This window comes from Apis mellifera, linkage group LG4 (genome assembly GCF_003254395.2).
Source record: "Apis mellifera strain DH4 linkage group LG4, Amel_HAv3.1, whole genome shotgun sequence".
Classification (NCBI taxonomy): Eukaryota; Metazoa; Arthropoda; class Insecta; order Hymenoptera; family Apidae; genus Apis; species Apis mellifera.
In genome coordinates, this window is record NC_037641.1 from 1,924,695 (window position 1) to 1,949,326 (window position 24,632).

Sequence of the window (24,632 nt, forward strand, 5' to 3'; positions counted from 1 at the left end):
TGAACTTATAATTATTAATATTATTATAATATTATATATATATATATATATATATATATATATATATATATATAATATATTTATAATAATTATAATATTATAGTATTATATTAAAAAATAAATAAATATAAGAAAAAATAATTTTGATCTTTAGAACATTTAAAATTTTTCAAATTTTTAAAATGTTAACAAATTATATAATTTTAAAATTTTACAAAAAAAATTTATAATAATCTATATTATATCTATAAAATCAATAATATTTACAAAAATATTTAAATAATCAATATAAATAAAAATGTTATATAATAATATAAGTTAATATTAATATGTTAAAAATATACTTAGATTTAATTTCTGAAATTGTTATTATAATATTATTAATATTATTAAATTATACGACAAATATTGAAATTATATCTACTTTAAATTAATTGATCATTTTGAAAAAAAATGAATCTTTAAAATTTTAATGTTTTTCTAAAATATGAATTTATAATAAAATTTATATATATATATGTATATATATTATATATATAGAAAAACATTAAAATTTTAAAGATTCATTTTTATATATATATATTTAGCATTCTCTCCTATTGTAAAAGTATTTCCAAAAATTAAATTATTAAAAACATGAAAGTTCAGAATTTTATCTTGCCTAAAAAAATTTTCCGTTGAAAAAAATTTTTTCATACATATTTCATTGTACTCAATATATATATGAATATTTTTTATATAAAAGTTAGAATTCACAGATTAAATAAATTTTATATAAAATAATATTCGATTATTTTCGCATGTATATTTTCATGTACTTATTTTAATTTTTAAATTCTATTTCTATAATTCTTTTAATTATAAATTTAATTATAAATATTTTCCTTTAATAATAAAATTTCATAAGATGAAAATTTTATATTTAAATTGAATATACATAATATGAAAAATTAAATAAATATTAAAATTCATTCCTATAATTATTCATATAAAAATCATTCTCATAATAATTTTAATAACTTTTTAATATATTAAAATTATTATTGAAAAATTGTTGTTGTTCATTAAAAAGTTATTAACAAAGATGTTTCTTCGAAATAATTTAAATTAAGTTAAATCAAATTAATTTTTTATTACAAATAATTGATGATTTCATGATAACCAGATCAAATTCATTTATTCATTTTAATTCAATGCAAAAATTAAATATTCATATAATATGCATTAATCAGCTTAAATGAATTTTTATTTAATTTTAATTTGAAATAAAATTAAATTTAGAATTAATCAATATCAAGTTTTAAAATTTTTTAATTGAATTAAGTAAAAATTTAATTTTTGATTTCATGGTTTACATTGGTTAATAAATAATGATTTAATCTAACCTAGCTTTATTTGAATTATTTTTGTTAATAAATACGAAAGAAAATTTTCACAACAGTATTGATAATTAATAGCGATTAGCGATTAATTTACAAAATATCTTTTGTAAATATATATTTTTAATTCCATCCATAAAATTAACAAATTTAAAAAATAAAATAAAAATTTATTCACTTGCCAAGCGTAAGAGTCCTTGGAGATTTTTGAATGTTTAATAGACACTCGTTCATGTAAGTGGCAGCCATATTATTGTTACCCTCATTAACAGTCGTCATCAAAATAAATTGATTGGAATTTGATTCTCTCGATACGCTTCTTTTGTATTCATGATTATTGATTTTGTTCATCGTCGAATCAGACAATTTTCGCTTATTGTCCTTCTTCGGTTCGGTTAATCCGTTATATTCAGTCATATTTGATATTTGCACGATGCCTGTCAACTTTTGATTATCATCACTGATGAATATTGACGGTGAATTCTGATGATCATCTGTTTGTCTAAATATGGATCTCGGGTAACGTAATAGGCTACTGTAGATGGACCGTCGTGGCTCTGACTTTTGAGACGACCATTTTCCACAGCAATTCGGCAGCATCAACTAAAAGTTAATTTTAGTTTATTTAATACACTCTATTCGGATTCGAATTTTTTTTTATTTTTTGTTTTAAAATTGAAATATTATTTGAAAGTTTCTTTTTAGATAGTTTTTCTAGATATTTTCTAACTTATTTTGAAGAATACTTTCAAATTATGTATTATTCATTTAAGAATTACTTTCATTTTCAAATAAACGATAGAATTATTTAAGTATGTATAATCTTTAAAAGAAAGCCTATAAGAAAGTTTGAAATGAAATGAAAACATAAGAGAAATGGAAACTTAATTTAATAAGAATTTATTTTAAAATATTGCTGAAATTTTTAAATATATTAAATTTATATTGATTCTAAAATTAATATTTGTAAATTTTATTTAATTGCAATTATGTATATTATCTTATTATTGTAATATTTTCATGTTAAATTTAAATCATTACTAATAATTATAAATATATAATTATAAAGAAAATGTAAATAATATAATAAATTAATAATTAATTTTAATTTTAATATAAACAAATTATAAATTTAATCTTAATTTCTACACATTTCTATAAAAAAGGAATATATAAAAAATTAAAATTTATTAGACATTATTGCAAAAAGTTAATTAACAAATAGGAAGATTTAAATTTTAAACTTTCGATAAAAAATTTTCAATAATAAATTCAAATAAATTTTTCGATATTCAATTATATATCATAGAAATACAAATTTAATTTCTTCATAGAAATTTATATGCGATAGATATATATATAACAATAAATTTATTACTCGTTATTCTTAAAAAGAAATTTATGATCAAAACAGAAATCGTTAACATTGAAATCTTCGATTAGAAATTCTCAAATGATAACTTACCTTGAAAGCCTCTCTAAATTTGTTGGACATGATGTTATATAGCAGTGGATTCACTGTTGTGGAAAGGTAATAAAACACTCCTGACATATACGTGAGAATAGTATAAATTATTATTAACACATCTTCCGGTTTATCCTTACTGTTCTGCGCGTAGACAGCTAATAGTCTTTGGGCGTGGAATGGTGCCCAACAGATAAAAAACGCCACCACCACTGCAACTGAAACACGATCAAATCATTTTAATTTAATAATGCAATTTTTAATACACTTCATACATTTTAATAGATTTATCAAAATGTATCACTATTGAATTAATTAATTTAAAAATAATTTATTCCATAAATTTAAAAATTAAATTAAATCAAAAATAATTTATTCCATAAATTTAAAAATTAAATTAAATCAAAAATCAAGTTAGTTACATTATATTCGTACAGATAATTTTTTCGAAAATTTATTAAAATGAATATTTTTACTATTGATATTTGTATTAATTTCAAATTAACAAAAAAATTAACAGAAAATTCATGTAAAATTCAATGTAATTATAATTAAAAAAATGATTTCAAATTTTTACATATATCGAATAAATGTGCAAATGAATAAATTAAATATTATAAATATAAAAAAAAATAGAAAATATAAATTATAATTTACTTTTTAAAATTTTTTACATTAAAAGTATTAGTTTTTGAATATTTTTAAATATTTCTAAATATTTCTGAGATTTATTAAAACTTAGATTTAAAATTAGATTTAAAATTTATTATTAATCATTAAAATAGAGATCAGTAAAAATTTTGAACATAATTACAATTACCTGTAAATTCATGTTAAAAAATAATTAGAATTGCTTATAATAATTGAAAATTTTCTTCGTAATTTATGTTAATAATTGTATATATCGTATTTAAATATTAAATTTTATGAATGAAATTATAATGAAATTATCTTCTAAGGATTTGTTCTATCAAATTTTTGAATCTTTGAAAGTACATACGAATTTATGTATTTCAATGGATTTATAAAACAGTAAATTAATGAATTTGCAAAAGTGAGATTGACAGATTATATGTAATAAAAAAAATTTTTATTAAATTTTTAAAAATTTTTATTAAATTCTTTCAAATTCCATTGTAACCATTTACTTTCATTTTTGATTTTTTGATGTTTAAATATATGATGATTATTTTACGATAAAAGAATAAATTCTTATATTTCTTTTAATTAAAATCGATATATTTCTTTTGATAAAGAAAAGAGAAAAAATTTCATTATTAATTATAATAATTGTATTATTAATAATAATTTAAAAGTATAAAATATAAAAAATAATATAAAATAATGAATAAATAAAGTTATAAAAAGAAATAAATAAAATAATTAGTTATTTTAAAATTTTATTATTTTATTAGAAAATTTAGGAGATTCTTATGGATTTCTAATTTTCATTTTACATTTTGAATATCAAATAAATTTATATCAATAAAAATTATGTTAAAATTATTTTAAAATTTGAGCTATTATTGCCATTAGTTAAGATATGGATTTACTGTTTAAAGAGAAATAGATGAAAATTTTTTTATAGGATTTTTTTATTATAAAATTGAAATGTGATTAATGTTAATATTTAAAAATCATTTATATTTTCAAAAATTTCTCTATTATTTAAAATTTCAATTGATAAATTAATTAATTAAGTATTTGAACTATTAATGTTGACATTAATTATGTATTAATTATATATATATATTAACATATCAATATGTTTACAAAAATATATGTCATATATATTTTATATTTTTTTTATAAATTTCATTTAAATTATAAGTATAATAATAATATTAAATATATTTCAATATAATAATACTTATAATAATTACATTAATATTAACATTAAATATTAATAATAATATAAATAATAATAATGCAATAATTAATAATTACATTAATAATATTAAATATAATTTTTATATATTTATAAGAATTAATTAATTAAAATCAGTAACATTTATGTACAATATAATATTTATATTAAATTTAATTAAATTATAAATTTACATAATTTATATTAAATTAAATTTATGAATTTAAATGTTAAATTTAATTTTGAATTTAATTATGTGTAATTATTTAAAAATAAATTATTCATTCTATAAATAATTAAAATAAATAATTTAAAAAATTATTATTAATTTTTTTTATTTTTCATTTTAATTTCTTCATTTTATAATAGTATAATAATTTAATAATGATAATATAATTATGTAAATTTTAAAATAAATATATATCAAGAAAATAGAACACTATATATAGCAAAATTTTTTATTTTAATCCTGGAAATAATTTTTCCTTCATTTTCTTTCTGTGCAAAGTGTCTTTTGATTCCTTTTCTAATGATAAATTATTAGTTTTGAATTTCATGAATAACCAGTATTGCTGTTCCAATATTTGCATAATCTTCTCCAAATTCTAAATTTATATTTTCAATATCTTTTATGACATGTATTTCCTAAATTTCCATTAATCTTAAAATATTATATTATTCATGATTATTTATCAATTAATAATAAAGTCTAAATATATGTCAATATATTTTCAATATATATATAATACAAAAAAATTCATTATTTTCAATGTATATTTTATTCAATGTATTCAATGTAATAATAATCATCAACTAAAATTTAATAGATAGTATTGATATAATATAATTAAGATAATTCAAAGTGAAGAAACAATCATTCACAGTAAATTACAATAAATCACATTATATTTTTATATAGAATTTATTGAAATAAAGACAATATAATTTATGATAGACTGTTTTGAATCAATGATATATTTGAAATAGCAATTTTGATATAAAAAAAATTTTAGCTAAATAAAAATTATAAATTCAAAATATAGTATGAACTAATAGTGAAAATAATAATATACGTGTATATATATTACATTTATTTGCAAATTCTACAGTAATGTTTTAAATTATTTATTAAAGTAAATTAATCATTAATAAATTATTTATAATATATTATAAAATAATGTATTTATCCCATAAATTTAGAAAATTAATATCAATCATTATCTTTGATACAAATCTTTTTCAAATAATATTATATTTGATAAGAAATGTCATTGAGGTTATATTCTTTATTTGGTTAATTAAAGAAATTTCAGATAAAATGAATATTTGGCAAAATAATAAATTAAAGAACTGATTATTTGAGGAAATAATATATATTTCTTAATAGAAAATTTGTTTCTGAAATAGAATATATATTGTGATATAGAATATATAATAGAATATATATTGAACAACAAATAACGAGTATAACAGCATTATTCAAAAATAGTAATATAAATATTTTTTATTGCTATTCAATTATTTTCATCAAAATCAAATAATAAATAATAAAAAATTTATTTTGAGAAATGTTAAATAAATCATATAATTGCAAATAAATTTTTTATTATATATTATTTATTTTTTATATGAAATGAAATATTATTTTATATGAATGCATGAAATATTTTTTTTATTTAAAAAGTAAATTAATTTTTAAACGATTTTAAAAAGTAATTTTAAAATAATATGATTTGAAAATTTTTTAAAATATCTGCTATGATTATTTTTTCATGAAATAGGAAAACAATTTCTAAATAAACCTATGGATGTAAAGTAAAAAAAAAATTAAAAGCAAGTGCTTGGAAAGTTTGAAATATGAATGGATTAAATTAGAGTCGTCCTGATATTATAATATTTGAATAATAAAAATTTTACTGTATACTTTACGAAGTGCTTGGATTTTTTAATTTTAATTTTGATAATTACGTATTTATAAAATAATTGAAAAAACTTGAAAAGTATTTAGTTATTAAAAATAAAAGATTAGTATAAATACGCTAATACATGATATAAATCATATAAATATTATAAAATTTAATGTAATTATATAAATATTATATAAACATTCATCTTAAAATAATCATCATAATCTTAAATAGTTATATCATATAAATATGTAGATCATTTGATAGAAATTATTTATAATTTATTATTACATTTCTCAATTTCTCAGAAATAGAGATTATGCTAACTTATTTAGAGATATATAGAGATATATAACTTCTTAGAATACTTCGGATTCGCATATGTAAAGACATAAAAGACGTTTTATTCCTAAAATGAGATTCCAATCGATTCCATTGACGTCTCGAAAACTTTTTCACATTCGAAACGATCATTTTTTGATGCGATTTTTCTAGTTGATTACTTTGCATGAAAAAAACTGCTTATTCATCACTTTTTGATTATTCACGAATAAAATAAATATTATAAAAAGTGATGAAAAACTATATATAATTGATAATCAAATAATATAAAATGTATATTTTAAAATATATATTTATGATTTTATAATTTATCTGGTATAATTTATAATGAACAGTTTTCTTTATTTTGAATATAAATTCATTTTTGATATATATATTTGATATATATATATATATATATATATATATATATATATATATATATATATATATATGATATATATATGATATATATATGATATATATATATATATTTTTCTTAATATCTAATAGATATGCAAATGTTTATGCATTTATGAAAAATATAAGTGCATTTAAAAAAATTATACAAGAAAAATAAAAAAAACACAAAATATTAAAAAGTATAGTATATAGTAAAATATAAAGTAAAATATAAAGTAAAATATAAAGTAATATTCAACAGTTAGTTAATTATAATATTTAAAAAAAAAATTTTTATCGAGCTATTTCTTAAATATTCTTATATTTATAAAAATTTGATTTTACATTACAAACATTCACAGTTTATTTATAATTTATCATGATTATTTAGAACAATCTTGATAAAAATCAGAAAGCTTTCTTTATATTTAATCTTTAAATTCTCAACATATGGATTATAAAGGGATTATCATTTTGAATAATTTATGTAAATATTAGAAAATAAAAGCATATTGAAGCAATAATGAATTTTATCTTTAATTGAATTTTCAATTATTATGCTAATTAAAAATAAACAAAAAAAATTTTTCGTTATCGATAGTTCTTAATCAAAGTTAATTTTTATCATTATAAAAAAATATTATTTATAATTAATCATTTATAAAAATAATTTATAAAAAAATTATTTAAAATTTTTTAAGATTATTATCAAAATTTTTTGCAAAATTGTAATATATATCATTTGAAAAAAATTCCAAAATCATTTAAAATAAAATAATTATAATAACTTTTTTATATTTTATAAGTTATAAAGTATAATATATAAAGTCTTATAAATCAAGAAATAAAAATATAGATTGTTATAAATGAAATATTTATATTCATAATAATATTTATATAATTAAATTATAATAATATTTATATAAATGAAGTTATGAGAATGAAGTTATTTATAAATGTTATATATATTATTTATAAATAATATATATAATTATATTTATATATTATATATATATAATTATATTTATATATTTTATATATATATAATTATATTTATATATTATATATATATATATATAATTATATTTATATATTATATATATATATATATATAATTATATTTATATATTATATATATATAATTATATTTATATATTATTTATAAATTATATATTTTATAAATGAAATAATAGTTTCAATCTTTTGTCAATCACTACAATTAAATTATTGATACAAATGATTTACAAAATAATTAAACCAAAAATAAATTTCGAATCAAAGACGGAAAATCGTCATGAAAAAAATATCCATTTACATTCTTAAATGGATATATCATGCAATATATTACCTACTCAACACATTATTGTTTATTTTCATGAATGATTTATCGTTGCTATTTGAACTTTAGCTATTATATATTTCTATAAATATATAGTGAACAGAAAAAATGTTTCAATTCATCATATATAATACATATATATAATACACATATAATACACATTTTTTTTTTTGCAATTTCTAAGCTGTGTAATTAATTTTGTTGTTTCGTGAAAAGATTTTTAATGTAAATTTTTTAAATAGTATATCAAATAAATAAAGAATTGTGGAAGAATACAAGTAAGCTAATATTTAAAGTGTCACAAATTTTTCAAAATTGTCTACGCGAGATGTAATAATACTGTATGAAATATATGAACTAAATATGAACATGAATTTTTGTCGAGCTTAGAAAAAATTCAAAGAAATATAAGAATGTCTCTGTATAAGAAACAATTATTATATAATTATATATATTTACGAAATATATATAAATAGTGATTTTATAAAATAAGTTAACAATTGAATAAAATTTCAAATTAAGTTTGAAAATTTTTCAAATGGAATTGAATATAAATAAATTATGGAAAAATAACAGTTATTTAAATAAATAATCATAAACGGTTATTTTATAAGTAAAAATAATAGATAAGAATAAAATTTTATTGTTTATATTTTTCTTGTTTTTAGGAAACGAAAATAAATATTTCAAATTCAATTTTCTCGAAAATTAATTTTTAAATAGAAAAAATTTATTCTGTTTTTTACTTATGTTATAAAATTATATTCATAATTCATTGGTATTTAATCAGGAATATTAATTTCATTTATAGTTGAAAATTTTTTAAATTTATTAATTTATTTAAAAACAAAACCTCAAATGAAAAAATGACTCTTTTTTCGATTCATTTTTGCATAAAACCATTATCCAATTACATATAACATAATGTCAGAGATATTTTATAGAATATCTCAGCCAAATGAGATTATTTAAATATTTTTTAAGTTCTTAATAACAATGACAATTTAATTTTGAAATTAAGAAAATTTTACGAGAATACAATTTTTCATTAAGTAGTAAAAGTATGTATTTTTTTCCATTCTATTTTGATAAAATCTAAATGAATAAAAATAATTATAAATATTTGAATATGAGTTTTAAATGAATTTTATATCACGATATTTTGCAATTAAATGATTTTATTTTTAAGTTTATTTACAAATTAAAAAATTAAAATCAAAAATAAAAAGAAACATTTTAATAGAAAAAAAATTAAAAGTTTGATAAAAAATATTAAAATTTAATAATTTTTTTAAGTTTTGAAGAGATATTTAGTATTAAAATCCAAATTTAAGATTTTTTAAATTTTAAAAAAAATTATTGAATGTTTGAATTTAACACTTTTTAAATTTTGATAAAAAATTTAAAACATTAAAATTAATAATGTTAAAATTAAAAATTTCTTTATTTTAAAAGTTACTTAATAAATTTAAATATGTAGATTACGAAGTTACAATACAAAAGTCTTTTTGTTTTGAAGATTTTCAAGATTATATGTACAATATTAGATAGATATGTAATGCAGAGAGAGATTAGAGAAGGGATGGAAGGACTTTGTTAAAGGCAAAGATTGAGTAAATAGATGAAAATATTTAGTCACGGCACGTTGAAGTTTACAATAACTCATATTCAACATAAGAATAGATTTTCATAGATATTTATTAATTATTAGGCTAAAGAATTTTTTTTTCGTTAATGAAAATATCAAGTAAAATAAAATCTCTCCTAAAAGTCAATTTATTCAAACATTTTAAAAAAATTTTGAATTATATTTTTGATTTAAATAAAATTATTTATTTAGATTAAAATATTATTATTTAGATTAAAATTATTTATTTAGATCAAATAAAATTAAAAATTTAAAAATTATTTTTTACTTCTAAATATTTATCTACCTATACTTATTTCTATCATTTCAAAATATTGCCATTTATGAAATTTAAGTTTCATTGCATTTAATAAACATTTTCGAAATAAGAACTGTTCAAAACTTAAAAGCTTTGAACAAATAACTTTTCCAAGTTTAATATTCACTATTCATCTTAAAATATCTTTGTTTAACACTAATCAAAGCACAATATAAGAAAACGAATCGATTATTCCAATTTCAAAACGAACACATCTTTCTTTCGACGAACTTTTCGAGAAAACACGTTCAATTGTTTATTTTCAAGATAAATATTTGATAGATAATGATTTATATAGTTGTTATGAATGGCACACAGTTGAATTTCAGTCGTTTTCCATTCTGCGTCGCTTGCACACAATTCATTGTATCACATGGCATTGTATTGTATTTTTAAATCGTATTCTTTATAAACATCATGTATGATAATTTTTCAGAATAAAAAAAAAAATAGTTATGTAACAATTTTTGACTTCTCGACTTGCGTTGTTTTCTATTTTTATCATTTTTATTAATAATTATCAGTTTTTTTTCTTTTAAATTTATATCTATAATGATTTATGAAAATATTTTATTTGTTTTTTAAATAAGTTATCGATATAATTATTCTATAATGTAAAAATAAACAAAAAATATAAATTAATTATTAATAATTAATAATTAAAATATTTTATTCCTTATTTTTGAAAAAATCGAAATAAAATATAATATAAAAAGTCATATAATTTCAAATTTAATTTTTTTGAAAACTAATTTTTAAATAAAAAAAAATTATTATATATTTTTTTATTTATTTTCATATATAGAATTGCTTTCAATTGATAATTCATTCACATCTAATTGATAAATTAGCTAATTTCGTTTTTATTTGAAAATTCTTTAAACTTGTCTTACTTGAAAAATTCGATATTTTCGATTTATTTTTTTTTAAATTACTTTTTCTATCATTTTTATCATTTCATATTTTACTATCATTCCATGAAATGTAGTGTTTAAAATCAAAAACTTTTTTTTTAATTCAATTTTTAGATTCAAACATCTAGAAAATAAAATAAAAAATAAAATATTTTTTATATACATTATTTGTTAATGTATATAAGATTGATATTTACTAAAATTTATATTAAAAGATTACAATAAAATTAATTATAGTAAAAATTAATTACATAAGATCTTTTAAAATCTATTTTTCATAAAAACTCTCTTATTTCTTAATGCTTTACATATAATATTATGATATCTTTTTCTTGCATTTTAATTGTTTATTGTAAAGAACAGTTAAGATATATGTTTGCAACAGAAATAAGTAAATAAATGGATAATAAAATTTCTTTTCATTCAAATTGGTTCAGAATGTTCTTAATTGAAATATTAAACTTCAAGAGCATGTAAGAAAAAAAATTTTTTTTAGAAATTTATTTTTTTTTTGTTTCATTTTACAGAAAACAAAAAAATATTTTGTTTTTCTATTTATTTATTTATTCTTGTTTAATTATTTTCTCATTTACTTAAAAATATTATATTATATTATATTATAAAATAAAATTGAATTGCGTTACAATATATTGGATTGGATAAATAGTTACTAAACTATTTCGATTATTATTTAACATGATAATTATGAATTTTTTGATATAAAAGGAAGAATTGAAAGAGAATTAAAAATTTATTTGATATTAATTTTGATTGCTAATGAAGAAAATAATTACGAGACATCACAGTCATCATAGATATCATAGTTGCAATACATCAGATTAATGTTTAACTATAATTAAAGTGATCAATGTCATGCTTACAATGTGCTTAACATTTGCATAATGATGCAAGAGATCAACATTTTGAACAATATCTTGATTAAATAAATAATATTATGAAAAAATAAATATAAATATGTGAAAAAATGAAAATTTTTTTCTTTTTTTTAAATTGGAATAAATTTTTGAAAGTCTTTTTTTTCACAATTTATCAATTTTCTATATACTTTCATTTTATAATATATACATTTTTATTTACATTTACAATTATTTACATTATTATACATTTGAAATTTATTTATTATATTTATTAACATCATTCATCGCTACCATATTATTTCATAACCAATCAAAATCTTTACAATATTACAATATTACAATATAATACAATATAATTATAATTAATACACCTATACGAATATTTTTATCACATTATTTTTGTTGATATTTCTAATTCATTTTTTTGATATGTATTAGTTTTAGGTTTCACTTTACATTATTTTGAGACAAATAATCGTGTTATAGAAGAGTTCATTCTATTAATTTTAATTTCTATGCTTACATATTTTTGTTATCATAGAATATTAGTGTGAAAAATTTAAATTATACGATTATTAAAGAAATAGATAAAAAAATTTGAAATTATCTATATCGATTTTTTTTATTAATTTTAATTTGAAATTAATTCTATAAATATCAATAGTAATTTTCTTTAAATAGAATTCTTAAATAGTTAATTAAATTTATTTAAAAAAATTTTCTTTTTTTTAATATAAAAGAAAATTCCAAACTATAACAATTAAAATATTATAATAAATTTAAAAAATCACAAAAATCTATCATAGAAAAACTACAAAAATTCTTTTATTGAATTTTAATTGAGATAAAAATTAATCGAAAATAAACAATTTTGAAGAAAATCGCGATAAAATATGATAAGATATCTAAATGCTTTATCCTTGCATAATTGTTATTGAATGGAGAAATAGTTGATATTATTTCATGAGCATCAAGGGTTCTCTATTTCACAATATCTCTATTTCGACAATAAAAATCAAATTTCAGCTTTTCATTCGAATGACGCAAAAAATTTCGCATTTATCTCGGATAAAGATAAGTAGTCTCCCAATACACTTGTAAATTTGAAAATCCTCACTTATCAGAAATTCCTCTATCTTCTGAATCGGTTTTCAATGATCGCAGGTCATATTATTCATTGTGACAATTTGGTCATTTCCATCGATGAAATAAAATTTATTTAATAAAATGTATTATTAATTTTTTATCTTTTGATTTTTTTCTTATAGCTAATTAATTATCAACTATTTCAAAAAATATCATAAATAATTTGTGTTGAATGATTATTGTTTTAGTTAGAAAAATTGAAAAGCTAAATATTCAAATTATTATTATTTTAAAAATTATTTTTATTTTAAATTAAAATTGAATATTAATTAATTATTTTATTTAATTATTGGAATTAAAATTTTTATTACAATTGGATATTAATAAAAAAAACTTTTCAAAGCTTTTAATTTAATTAATTGATTAATACTTATGATTAAAAGAAACAAGAAAAAAGTAATGATTGATTTAAATCAATCTAATTTACAAAAAGTAATTATAAATCAGAAATATATTATCATGAATGTGATTCGATATTATAAGGTAAAAAGTTAAAAAATAATTATATTAATAATTATATTAAAATATTATCAATTTAATATTAGAAATTATTTATTTTTTATTTACAATTTATTGTTTAAAGTTAAGACTTTTTGTCATTTAAAAATTATTTTTTCATCTCAATTATATTTAAAAAATCTTTAATTTTGAACAATTATAAAAATTATAATTTGTGCAATTTTTACGTTTGTTAATACTTATTTTTTCTTTTTTAAAAAAAAATACATGATTCATATTTCCGAATCTCTCAATTGCTACAATTACAATTTTTAAACGATATTTTATTTATGATTAGATTGTTTAATATTTATGTAAATTTATACATATATTTTTCTGAATATATTCTCATATTCTATAAAATTTTTAAAGATTTAATTTTTCATTTTTATATTTTTTAATTTAAATTTTTTATGATTGATCAATGATAAATTAATTCTTGTTTAATGTTATTTTTATAAAAATTACATTAATTTTACATATTAGCATTTGAGATATTAGTATTTACATAGTTCTTATACTATAAAAATTTAAATTTTTCTAAGAAAATATTTAAATTTAATATTGATCTATAATTTTTATCGATGAAAAATTTATATATAATTTATTTTTTTATATTTATATAAATAATAAATTATCGACGATTCAATTGATTTTTCAATCTTTGATATATTTCATTGATATTTCTTATCATATTTTTTTGATATATTGAACCAAAATATATTCATTAAATTTTAATTTATAAAAATATGAAATATTTTTTTTATTTATATAAAACAACAATAATATTAATATTTTATATTTCATTATTTTATTAAAGTTAAATAAATATTTCTTGATATATGATAAAGAAATAGATTTAATTATTTTCGAAAAAAATTTTTTTCACAATTAAGACTTTTAAATTTTGTTTAATTATCAGATTATAACTTGATAAAATTAGTGAAATAATTAGTGGAATAATTCTTTAAAAGATTTAATTTCAAATGCTATTAACCATAAAAATTTAAAAGATGTTAAATCTCTCAAAGATTTTTCCATGTTCTCAGAAACAATCAGTTCTTGATTATTAAAATCGAATAATCTTATATTCTCTTTCTATATTAATAATTAAATGGATAAATTCTTAATTGTTTATTAAACAATGATGTAAAAATTTTGAATTAAATAAAATTTTCTATTCGTTTTGAATTATTAAAAATCTAATTTTTGTAATATTTATAATAAAATATTATTATATGTTTCTAATTTTATTAATTATATATAATATTTTTGAGTACAAAAAGGAATATGAGATAAATTTCAAAATTGCTTTAAACATATATAAATATAATTGCTCAAATATAGTTATATTTTTTATGGAAATATTGTTTAATAATTTTATTTTTGATTTTATTTTTAAAATATATTTATATTTTCAAATTCTTATATAATAATTTATTGTTAAAATCTAAACTGTTTTTTTATATTTTTCTTTATAAAAGACAGATTTTTTTTTAATAAAAAAATCTATTACATTTCTAAAATAAAATCTTCATTGACAATCTTTAAACTTATTATTTTACAATAATTTTGAAGTCTTATTGAAAAAGCAAAAGAGACAAAAACATCTTAAAAATTTTTCAGAATTATACCAAAAATTTACATATTGTTAAGAGATTTTTGTCAATTTTCTATTAATTTTATGCCAATTTCGAATTATTATATATTATAATTATTATATTATATTCGCAAATTTATATAAAATTTTACAACAAGATTTATCGATCTACTTACGCAAACTATTTGAAAAAAATATCTTCCGTATTTCGTGAGACAGTAATTAATATAATATTCTTGTTTCATTCTCTAATGATATATTATAATACAATATATATACGTATATAAATTTTATAATAACTTCAATAAAACTTTCTTTAGAAGAAATTTATTAAATTTATTATAAATTAAATTATATAATAATAAAAAATGTCATTTTGTACGAACTCGAATTTAAATTTTTCTTAAAAAAATTTGAAATTTTATTTAAATTATGCTATTATATATAATATTCTATCACTGCATAGTATTTTTGTATTAAATTCTAATTACTAGTAAGTTTTCAAAGTATTAAATTCTAATTACTAGTAAGTTTTCAAAGAAAATGTAAGTAATGTTAATAATTAATTTTAATAAACGAAAATGATTATACATTTAATCTTAATTTCTACACATTTCACATTATTCATTGTAAGAAATTGATTAGTTTACTATAAAAAATTTTCAAATTCGATCAACAAGATTCAAATTTTTTTTCATATTATTCAATTTTCAATATTCAATTATAGATATTAAGATAATTAAGATATTAATCTATTCGTGGGATATTTTTAAAGAGTTAATTATTTTCTGAAAATAATACAATAAAATAAATACAAAAATTGATATAAAAAAATATTAAAAGGATTAAAAGATTAAAATTTATTTATTAGTTATAAATAATTTAAGTTATTGTTATGTAAAATGAAACATTCTATCTCAATCAGCTATCGGAACACCTTTGTCTCTGTTTTGTTTCTAATACAAAATAAAATTGTTTATAACTTAATAAATAAACATCAACTAATTGATCATTTAGCAAAGTATTCCACGATTATTAATAATAATAACAACATATTAATAATGATTTAACATCGTATATAAAAACTCAACTAATATTTGAAAGAAAATCAATAGAGATAATAAGAATATTAATAAAAAATAAGATAATTGAAGGAATTTTTTTATATAATTATAGGAATTCTATAATTTAAATTTAGTATTTTGTAGAAACTATTCTATAAACTAAACTATTCTATAAATTAAATTATTTCTATAAGAATATAAAAAGAATTTCAAGAAGATTCTAGCAGAATATTTAAAGAAAAATAAAAAAACTAAAAACTTCAGGAAATTTATTGTGCTTGAAAATAAAATACATTAATTTCACAATCAAGATAGTATCGTATTTAAACGAAAATCTTTTTATAAAATATATTAGGAAGCGAATAACAATAAAGTCGAGTCGAATGATGACACAGAAAGTCAAACGAAATATATTTATTTGTTTTATTGATTGCATGCATTATATCTAATATATCCGTGAGTATAAACAAAATGATTTTCGTTTAGCACAAGTATACAAAAGAAATAATAGCAATTGATGAAATGATCGAAGAATAGATATAGCTTCTAACTTAGAGAATAAGAAATTCGAGTATAGAAAGTTGATAAAGTTGATAGAAGAGGATTAAAGAGCAGATAATGAAAGTTTTAAATGGTAAACTATTGATCTTCATTCGTGATTTAAGTTTATGAATTATAATAAAGAATTATGTTTGATTAAATAGAAACATTAATCCTAATTTAAGAGAATCAATTTGAAAAATTAAATAGGATTAAAGTAGAATCAAATAGAAAGAATAAAGTAAGTTTAACTCTCCAATTATTTTCGAGTTTATGTGATTCAATTATTTTTAGATTAGTGTTTTAAATTTTACTTAAATCAAATTTTTTATTTTTTTTTAAATATATAGATATATCTTAAAATAATGATTCCTAAATGCATATTTTTGCAAAATTAAAAAATTTTAATACTATTAAGACAATATATCCTTCATAACTTTATAATATTGACAATATTAAAGAAAAAGTATTTTCTTCTTCAATTATATTTTCTGGATACAAAGTTAGAAATTTAGATAAAAATTTCAAAATTTTTAGAAAAATTTTGCCATTTTGCCTATCGATCATAATTATATTTTTCTATATTCTTCTAATACAAAATCAAAAATTTTTGTCCTAGAATTTATAGAAAAAATTTTCATTTTTTACTATATGTTAACTATATTTTTTTAATTCTAAATCAAAATTTTTATTCAAATTTATATTTTTGTAGAAAAATATAATTTGATAGAAAATGGCTCAAATAATTATGATATAAGAATTTTTATTTTAATTTTTAATTTTATAATTTTTTGGAAATTGATATTTATTTATTTTGTACTTACTTTTCAATTCTGCCATTTTATCAGAAATTTTTAATCGTTTTTTGATAATTATTTTGGCAAAATTTTAAAAAACTGAAAAATATATAGGATGTCTCATTTTATCATAATTTTATTATTTAGAAATCTTTATCTTGTTTGTTTATCATAATATTGTCAAATATGTAAAAAAATGTTAATAAAAGTGAATAAAAATTAAATAATTTTAAAAGAGGCTATATTTTAATATTAATAATTTTTTCAAAAAGAAATTTAGAAATTTTTTATTCATTCAACTTTTTTTTTCAAATAGAATTATTTTTTAATGTATGAATCGATATATCTCAATATTCTCTATATAAAATCATGTAATATTATTTAACTTTGTAATGTTTGAAAAATTATTATTTTATAAAATATTTAGTAACAATTAAATATCTTCAAAACTAATGAGTTCTTATTATAAATGGTCTAATAAGTTTTTATAGAAAATATTTAAAAAAAAATATTTATATGTGTCCATTTATACATTAAAAAATAAATGATTTTTTGAAAAAATTATTTTTAAGAAAAATGAAAATAATCTTTACATAATTTCTTTATGTTCATCTAAAAAAAAATTATATTATATTTTCCTTAAAACCATTCAATTTTATTTGAAATATTTTTTTAATATTTTCAAAACAAATAAAATATTTTAAGTGATAAAATTATCAATATATACGATTTTAGAATATAATGAATCAAATCTTTTTTTCTTAATAATTATGTCTAAAATATTTCATGCATAGAATTAATTTGAATTAATTTTAAAAAAATGTGTAAAAATATTTTGATTGATATATTTTGATTTTATAAAAGTACTTTATAAATTATTTAAATTATGATTCTTCTGAATTCAGAATTATATACAGTGATAACATTAAAAATAGATAAAAAATTAAATAAAAAAATTTTACATAATAAATTACATAAATTATCATTGTAAATCTTTGTTTATAACATGTAAATGAATTTTTTATTATGATATTTTTAAAAGAATATATATAATATAATAATTATAGAATTATGAATACAATAAAAGGATTAAAATAATTATTGTTAAAAAATATTTAAATTTTATGATAAAATTATGTGTATTTTTATAATAATAAATGGAGATTTAAAATTTTTGTCTTTAAAGTAATGTTCAATTTTTTTATAATCAATCAATTTTTTATAATTCGAAGAAATGGAATTATAGAAAATGGGATCCATATATTATGAAAAACTCTATATAATTTGAAATAGATATTTTACAATTATAAAATAAATAGACAGAAGTTTTCCATTAGATTCCATTAAATCGATTTAAACATTTATCACAAAATCTAATTCTATTGAATATCTTATTACATATAAGCTATCGTTTTAGAAAAAAATTCTCTTACATTTAAAAAAAAAAGATAAACTTTTTTGTTCTTAAATTTCTTCTTCAAAAAATTTTAAAATAAATTAACTTATTTCTGATAGATATTGAAAATAAAGTTATAAACTTACAAGAAATTTGATATAATTTCAAAAGATTAAATAATATAATAGCTTTTAAAAATATTCAAACTCTTCTCTAGATGCAAATAAAATTGTTTACAATAAAAGTATACATAGTTAGTCATATATATACTTCATAGTACTTCATGTACTTCATAGTTTTCATGTATTTTATATTTATACTTGCAAATTCAATTAATAAATTGAATTAGAAATAACAATAATACTATTATATATAAAATACTGTTTTATATTACAATTGTATTACATATGATTCATGGTATTATACATTCAAATTTTCATTAAAATCAAATTTTTTATAATAAATAAATTTTTTTATAAGATTTCACTTTTTCAATATGAAAATTTTTGTGATTGACTATATGTTAAACTGTATATTAGATATTCCAATTACTAAACTTATTCATTACTAGATATGAGTGCGATTTCTTTAAAGGAAATATTTACAGAAAAATATATATTCTAAAATGTTGAAATATATATAAATAAATATTAATTCTTAAATTAAAATAAAATGTTCAATATTCAATGTTTTGAAAATTTCAATGTTTTTTTTATTATTCAAATAATGAAAAATATAATGATATGATAATTTATAAAGAAATAGAAAAAAATTTTAAATATACAGAATTCTTCCGAATAGGAAGAATAGGAAATGATTTTATATGAAAAAATAAATCAAAAAAATCAAATAAAATCTTTTATTAATATTTTGAAGTTTTATTTTCGAGTAAAATAAGTTTGAAAAATTTTTAAATATAAATTGGTTATTTCTCGATTAGATTTGAATAAATTACAATAGATTATTTTATAAATGAAAAAAAAAAAACAGAAAATAACATTTTATCACTAAGTTTTTATTTTTAAAAAAATAGAATATGCATAAATAAAAAATATAATTGGTAAATTTTTAAATTCAATTTTTTTGAAAACTAATTTTTAATTAATAAGATTTTAATTTTATATTTTTTACTTATTTTCAGCTATCAATAATTCAAATCTAATCAGAAAATAATCAATTTCATTTGTACTTGAAATTTTTTTATTTTTTTTTTATTCCAAGCTTCAAGTAAAAAAAATTTTATTCTATATTTTTAATTTTATTTTTTAAAATAAAATTATTTTTTAAATTATATTTTACCATGTGCTAATTATAACATATCCTGTATAATATGTTTAAATTTTAATATTATATCACCGTGTTATAAAAGATATCCCTATATTAAATATGTTTAAAACACGAAATGCTGAAATTTTGAAATTTCATTTCTTTCAAAAAATTTTAATAATTATTGAAAAGTTTATATCTCTCATCGATTTTGATAATTTTAAAATATGTTATTAAAGTCATTCCAAATAATTTTTTTTTATACATGTTATCATAGCTCGATGTTAGCTAAAATATAATAAAATATTAATATTTATTAATATAATTATATATTAATATAAATATTAATATAATAAAATAAAATAAAATATTCACGAAAAACGTATGTATTTGCATATAAGATTTATGATATATATATATATATGTTCTATTTTATTTATATATTTATATAAACTTTTATCAAAATCAGGATTTTCCGATTAAATGAATTTTTTGTAAGTTAATTTTCGAATATTATGTGCATCTAAAAGAAAAATTTAAAATATAATGCTATTGTAATTATTATTATAATTAATTACAATTTTATCAATCAAACTTCTAATAATTAATTATTCTTAAATAAAATTATTTAAAATTTTATATCAATTTAATATTAAAATTTATATTTATCTTTTTTTTCAAAATAATTTAATTTCATAACTTCTGTTTAAAAACTAGTAATATTTAATAATACAAAATAAATTTAATACAAAATAAATTTGTTTATTTTAAATCATCAATATCGTTTATTTTAATGAAAACAACAAATAACAAATAATAAAAAATCGTAAAAAATTATGTTTTCGTCGAAGATCTTTCTGTAGTCTATGAAAAAAAAAACTGAATTTTTTTATTATTCAAAATGAAAAATATAATGATACGATAATTTATAAAGAAATAGAAAAAAATTTTAAATATATAGAATTCTTCCGAATAGAAAGAAAAGAAAAATTTTATTACATCAATATGATAAAAAATTTTCATTTAAAAATATATCAACTTTTATTTTAATAATGTTAATTATTTTAATAAATGTGAAAATTGCGAATATTTTAATATCTAATTTAAATAGTAATTGCGCAATTTGATGTGCCTTAATTATATAAGTTATGTTATTATTTTATGCATAATTTTATTAATATTTAAAAATTTATAAATAAAACTCATGAGAATAAAAAGAAAAGAAGTAGTTTGAAATTTTCGTTCATATTTGAATTGAGCTTGTTATTAGATTATACAATTGTTATTATCTTGAACAAAGCATCGCTACTTAAGCGAATTATTATGAAACTATTAAGAAAATCGAAAAATGAATGGAAAAAGTGCAGTTACATTAGGAAAGAAATATGGGCAAATAAATTGATTTTAGAAGAAAATCTATTAGAGAAATTCACGTAAAGAAAATTATTAGTAAAATCCATGTAAAGAAAAAAGATTTAAAAAGCAACAAATTATATTATATTTTATATAACAAATTCTTTAAAAGTTTAATTATATTATATTATATATATCTAATATAATATAATTAATCTTATATATATATATATATATATATATATATATATATATATATATATAAATATGTGTGTGTAATTCAAAAAAATATCCATTGATAGAAGATTCTTGAAATAATTTTAAGCAATATTTTTTTTATAAAAATTTTTGTTACGGCAAATTATTAACAAAAAATACTGGACAATTATATCCGTAGTCTAGTCAATCTGCGATGGTAGTGTTGACTATGTTGCTGATTGTAAACATATACAAATAATATATATAGTAATATAAGTATATTGAATATAACATATATTTTTATTGATATTATTTATTTTTTTATTGATAAAAAATTATATCTAATTATATCATGAACAATAAATAAATAATGATATTCAATACTTTCTTTGATATACTGTTTGGATTTGTTTATATTCGATTGGTAGCATACATTACCGTTACAGTTTGATGTATATTATGCGCTCCATGATTAGAATCTTTCATTAAGAAAATCGTAACGAACATTTTTATAAATGTTGTTTGAAATTATCTCAGAAATCTCTCTAATTTAGTTAACGGATATTTCTATATTTTAGGACAGTTTATACATCTATATAATAAATAGATTGTAGATTTTTAAGTAGTTAAAACAAATTCAAATATTCAATGATTATATAAAAATATATATTTTAAAATGTATGTGTATGTGTGTGTGTGTGGCGCGCGCGCATGCTGTGTGAAACTGTATAATATTTGCAAAATGTCAACGATTTATTAGATTTAACATAAAATTATAATATTAAATATTTACATATTAAATATTTATATACAAATTTTTTCACGAATTTTTTATAAATTGCTATCGTTTATTTATAAAAATTGAGCTAAAAAAGAAATCGTTCTATTAAAATTATTTAAGTAAATTCAATTATTTAGAGTAAATTTAAATAACCAAATTTAAAATGATCAGTATAATAAAAGTAAATCGTATAATAATTAGATTAGTAGATTTAATAATTATCTAAAAAAAAATTTATTCGCAATTTAAAAAAAAAAACAATTGAATTCTGTATAAATTCATTTTATTTTAAATTAATTTAAGCTTAATCTAAATGCTATTTCAGATTACGCTTTCTTAAATGAAGAAGAACGATTAGGATTCGTACAATAAAATAATAAATAACATTGGAAATCTTAATGAAATTATAAAACCAGAATCTAATACAAAAATTTTTACAATTTTTACAAAGAATACTTTATTGAATCAGATTAATTCTATTTTTAATATTTCAATGAAATTTTTCATTGAATATAAATAAAAAAAATATAAGAAACAGCAATTGTTATATTTTCTGAAAACATTAATAAAAAAAATATTGAAAAAAGAAATTCATAACTGAAAAATAAATACTCAAGTATAATAAATACTAAAATACACAAGAAAAATAATAAAATAAATGGAAAATAATTAATATGCAAAATTTATGAAAAGTGAAAATTTTTTAAACTTTTTAATAGAAGAAAATAATGATATTCCCGGAGAAAAAGATGATTTATGATTATTTTTATTTTATGATTATTATTTTTTGTTGTTTAATATTATATATATATATATATCCATATTGTATCCATATAATTCAAAAATCAGAAATGATTCAGTTATTTGTGTTTTTTGTCACCTAATAATATAATAATATTTCACATAAATATAATCTCTGAATATTATATTAATGCATTACATTCTGAAAAAATCATTATTTACATAAATATAAATCATAATTTAAAAAATATATAAAAAGATTATGGAAATATATAATTTTTTATATTATATATAATTTTGATTTGTCAACTAAAAACAAATAAAGACAATAATTAATGTATTTTTTATGCAATATTCATACTACTTATGAAACTACATACAATATACATCAAAAGAACTGAAAATTTTATAATTTTTACGAGATCGAATTATTTCATTCACAAGATTATCTCCCAAAATTACTTTATTGTTTCAATATTCTATACTGGACTATTTCATATTCTACAAATAAATTTTTCAAAAGTTTCTCAATTTTCAATATCATATCATAACCAGAAGTTTTATTTAGAATATATTTGAATTTATTTGAAATATTCAATAATCATACAAATAAAATTAATATCAGAAAAAATATATATAAAATATTCATTTATATCGTTTATGAAAAATATATAAAACATATATTATATAATGTATAAAAATATTATATAAAGTTCATAAATTAAAAATTAAATTAAGGTTAATAAATTATTAATAAATATATTCCTCAATTTATTATAATAAGTTATTATAAATTAATTTAACAAAAAAATTATACTTTTTAATTTATCAAAT

The 24,632-nt window shown here is 16.1% G+C and overlaps 1 protein-coding gene across 6 annotated transcripts in view; it reads right to left on the reverse strand.

Annotated features, from left to right (window-relative positions):
• Nucleotides 1–24,632, reverse strand: part of LOC726755 (pyrokinin-like receptor 2) — a 48,403-nt gene that overhangs the window by 1,775 nt on the left and 21,996 nt on the right. For 5 of the 6 annotated variants that reach the window (XM_026439975.1, XM_026439979.1, XM_026439976.1 and 2 more), the window contains 2 exon segments: nucleotides 2,845–3,062; nucleotides 1,562–1,982 (listed from right to left, as the gene is read on the reverse strand). In XM_026439975.1, the coding sequence (XP_026295760.1) occupies nucleotides 1,562–1,982; nucleotides 2,845–3,062 (639 nt within the window). 6 annotated transcript variants of the gene reach the window in all.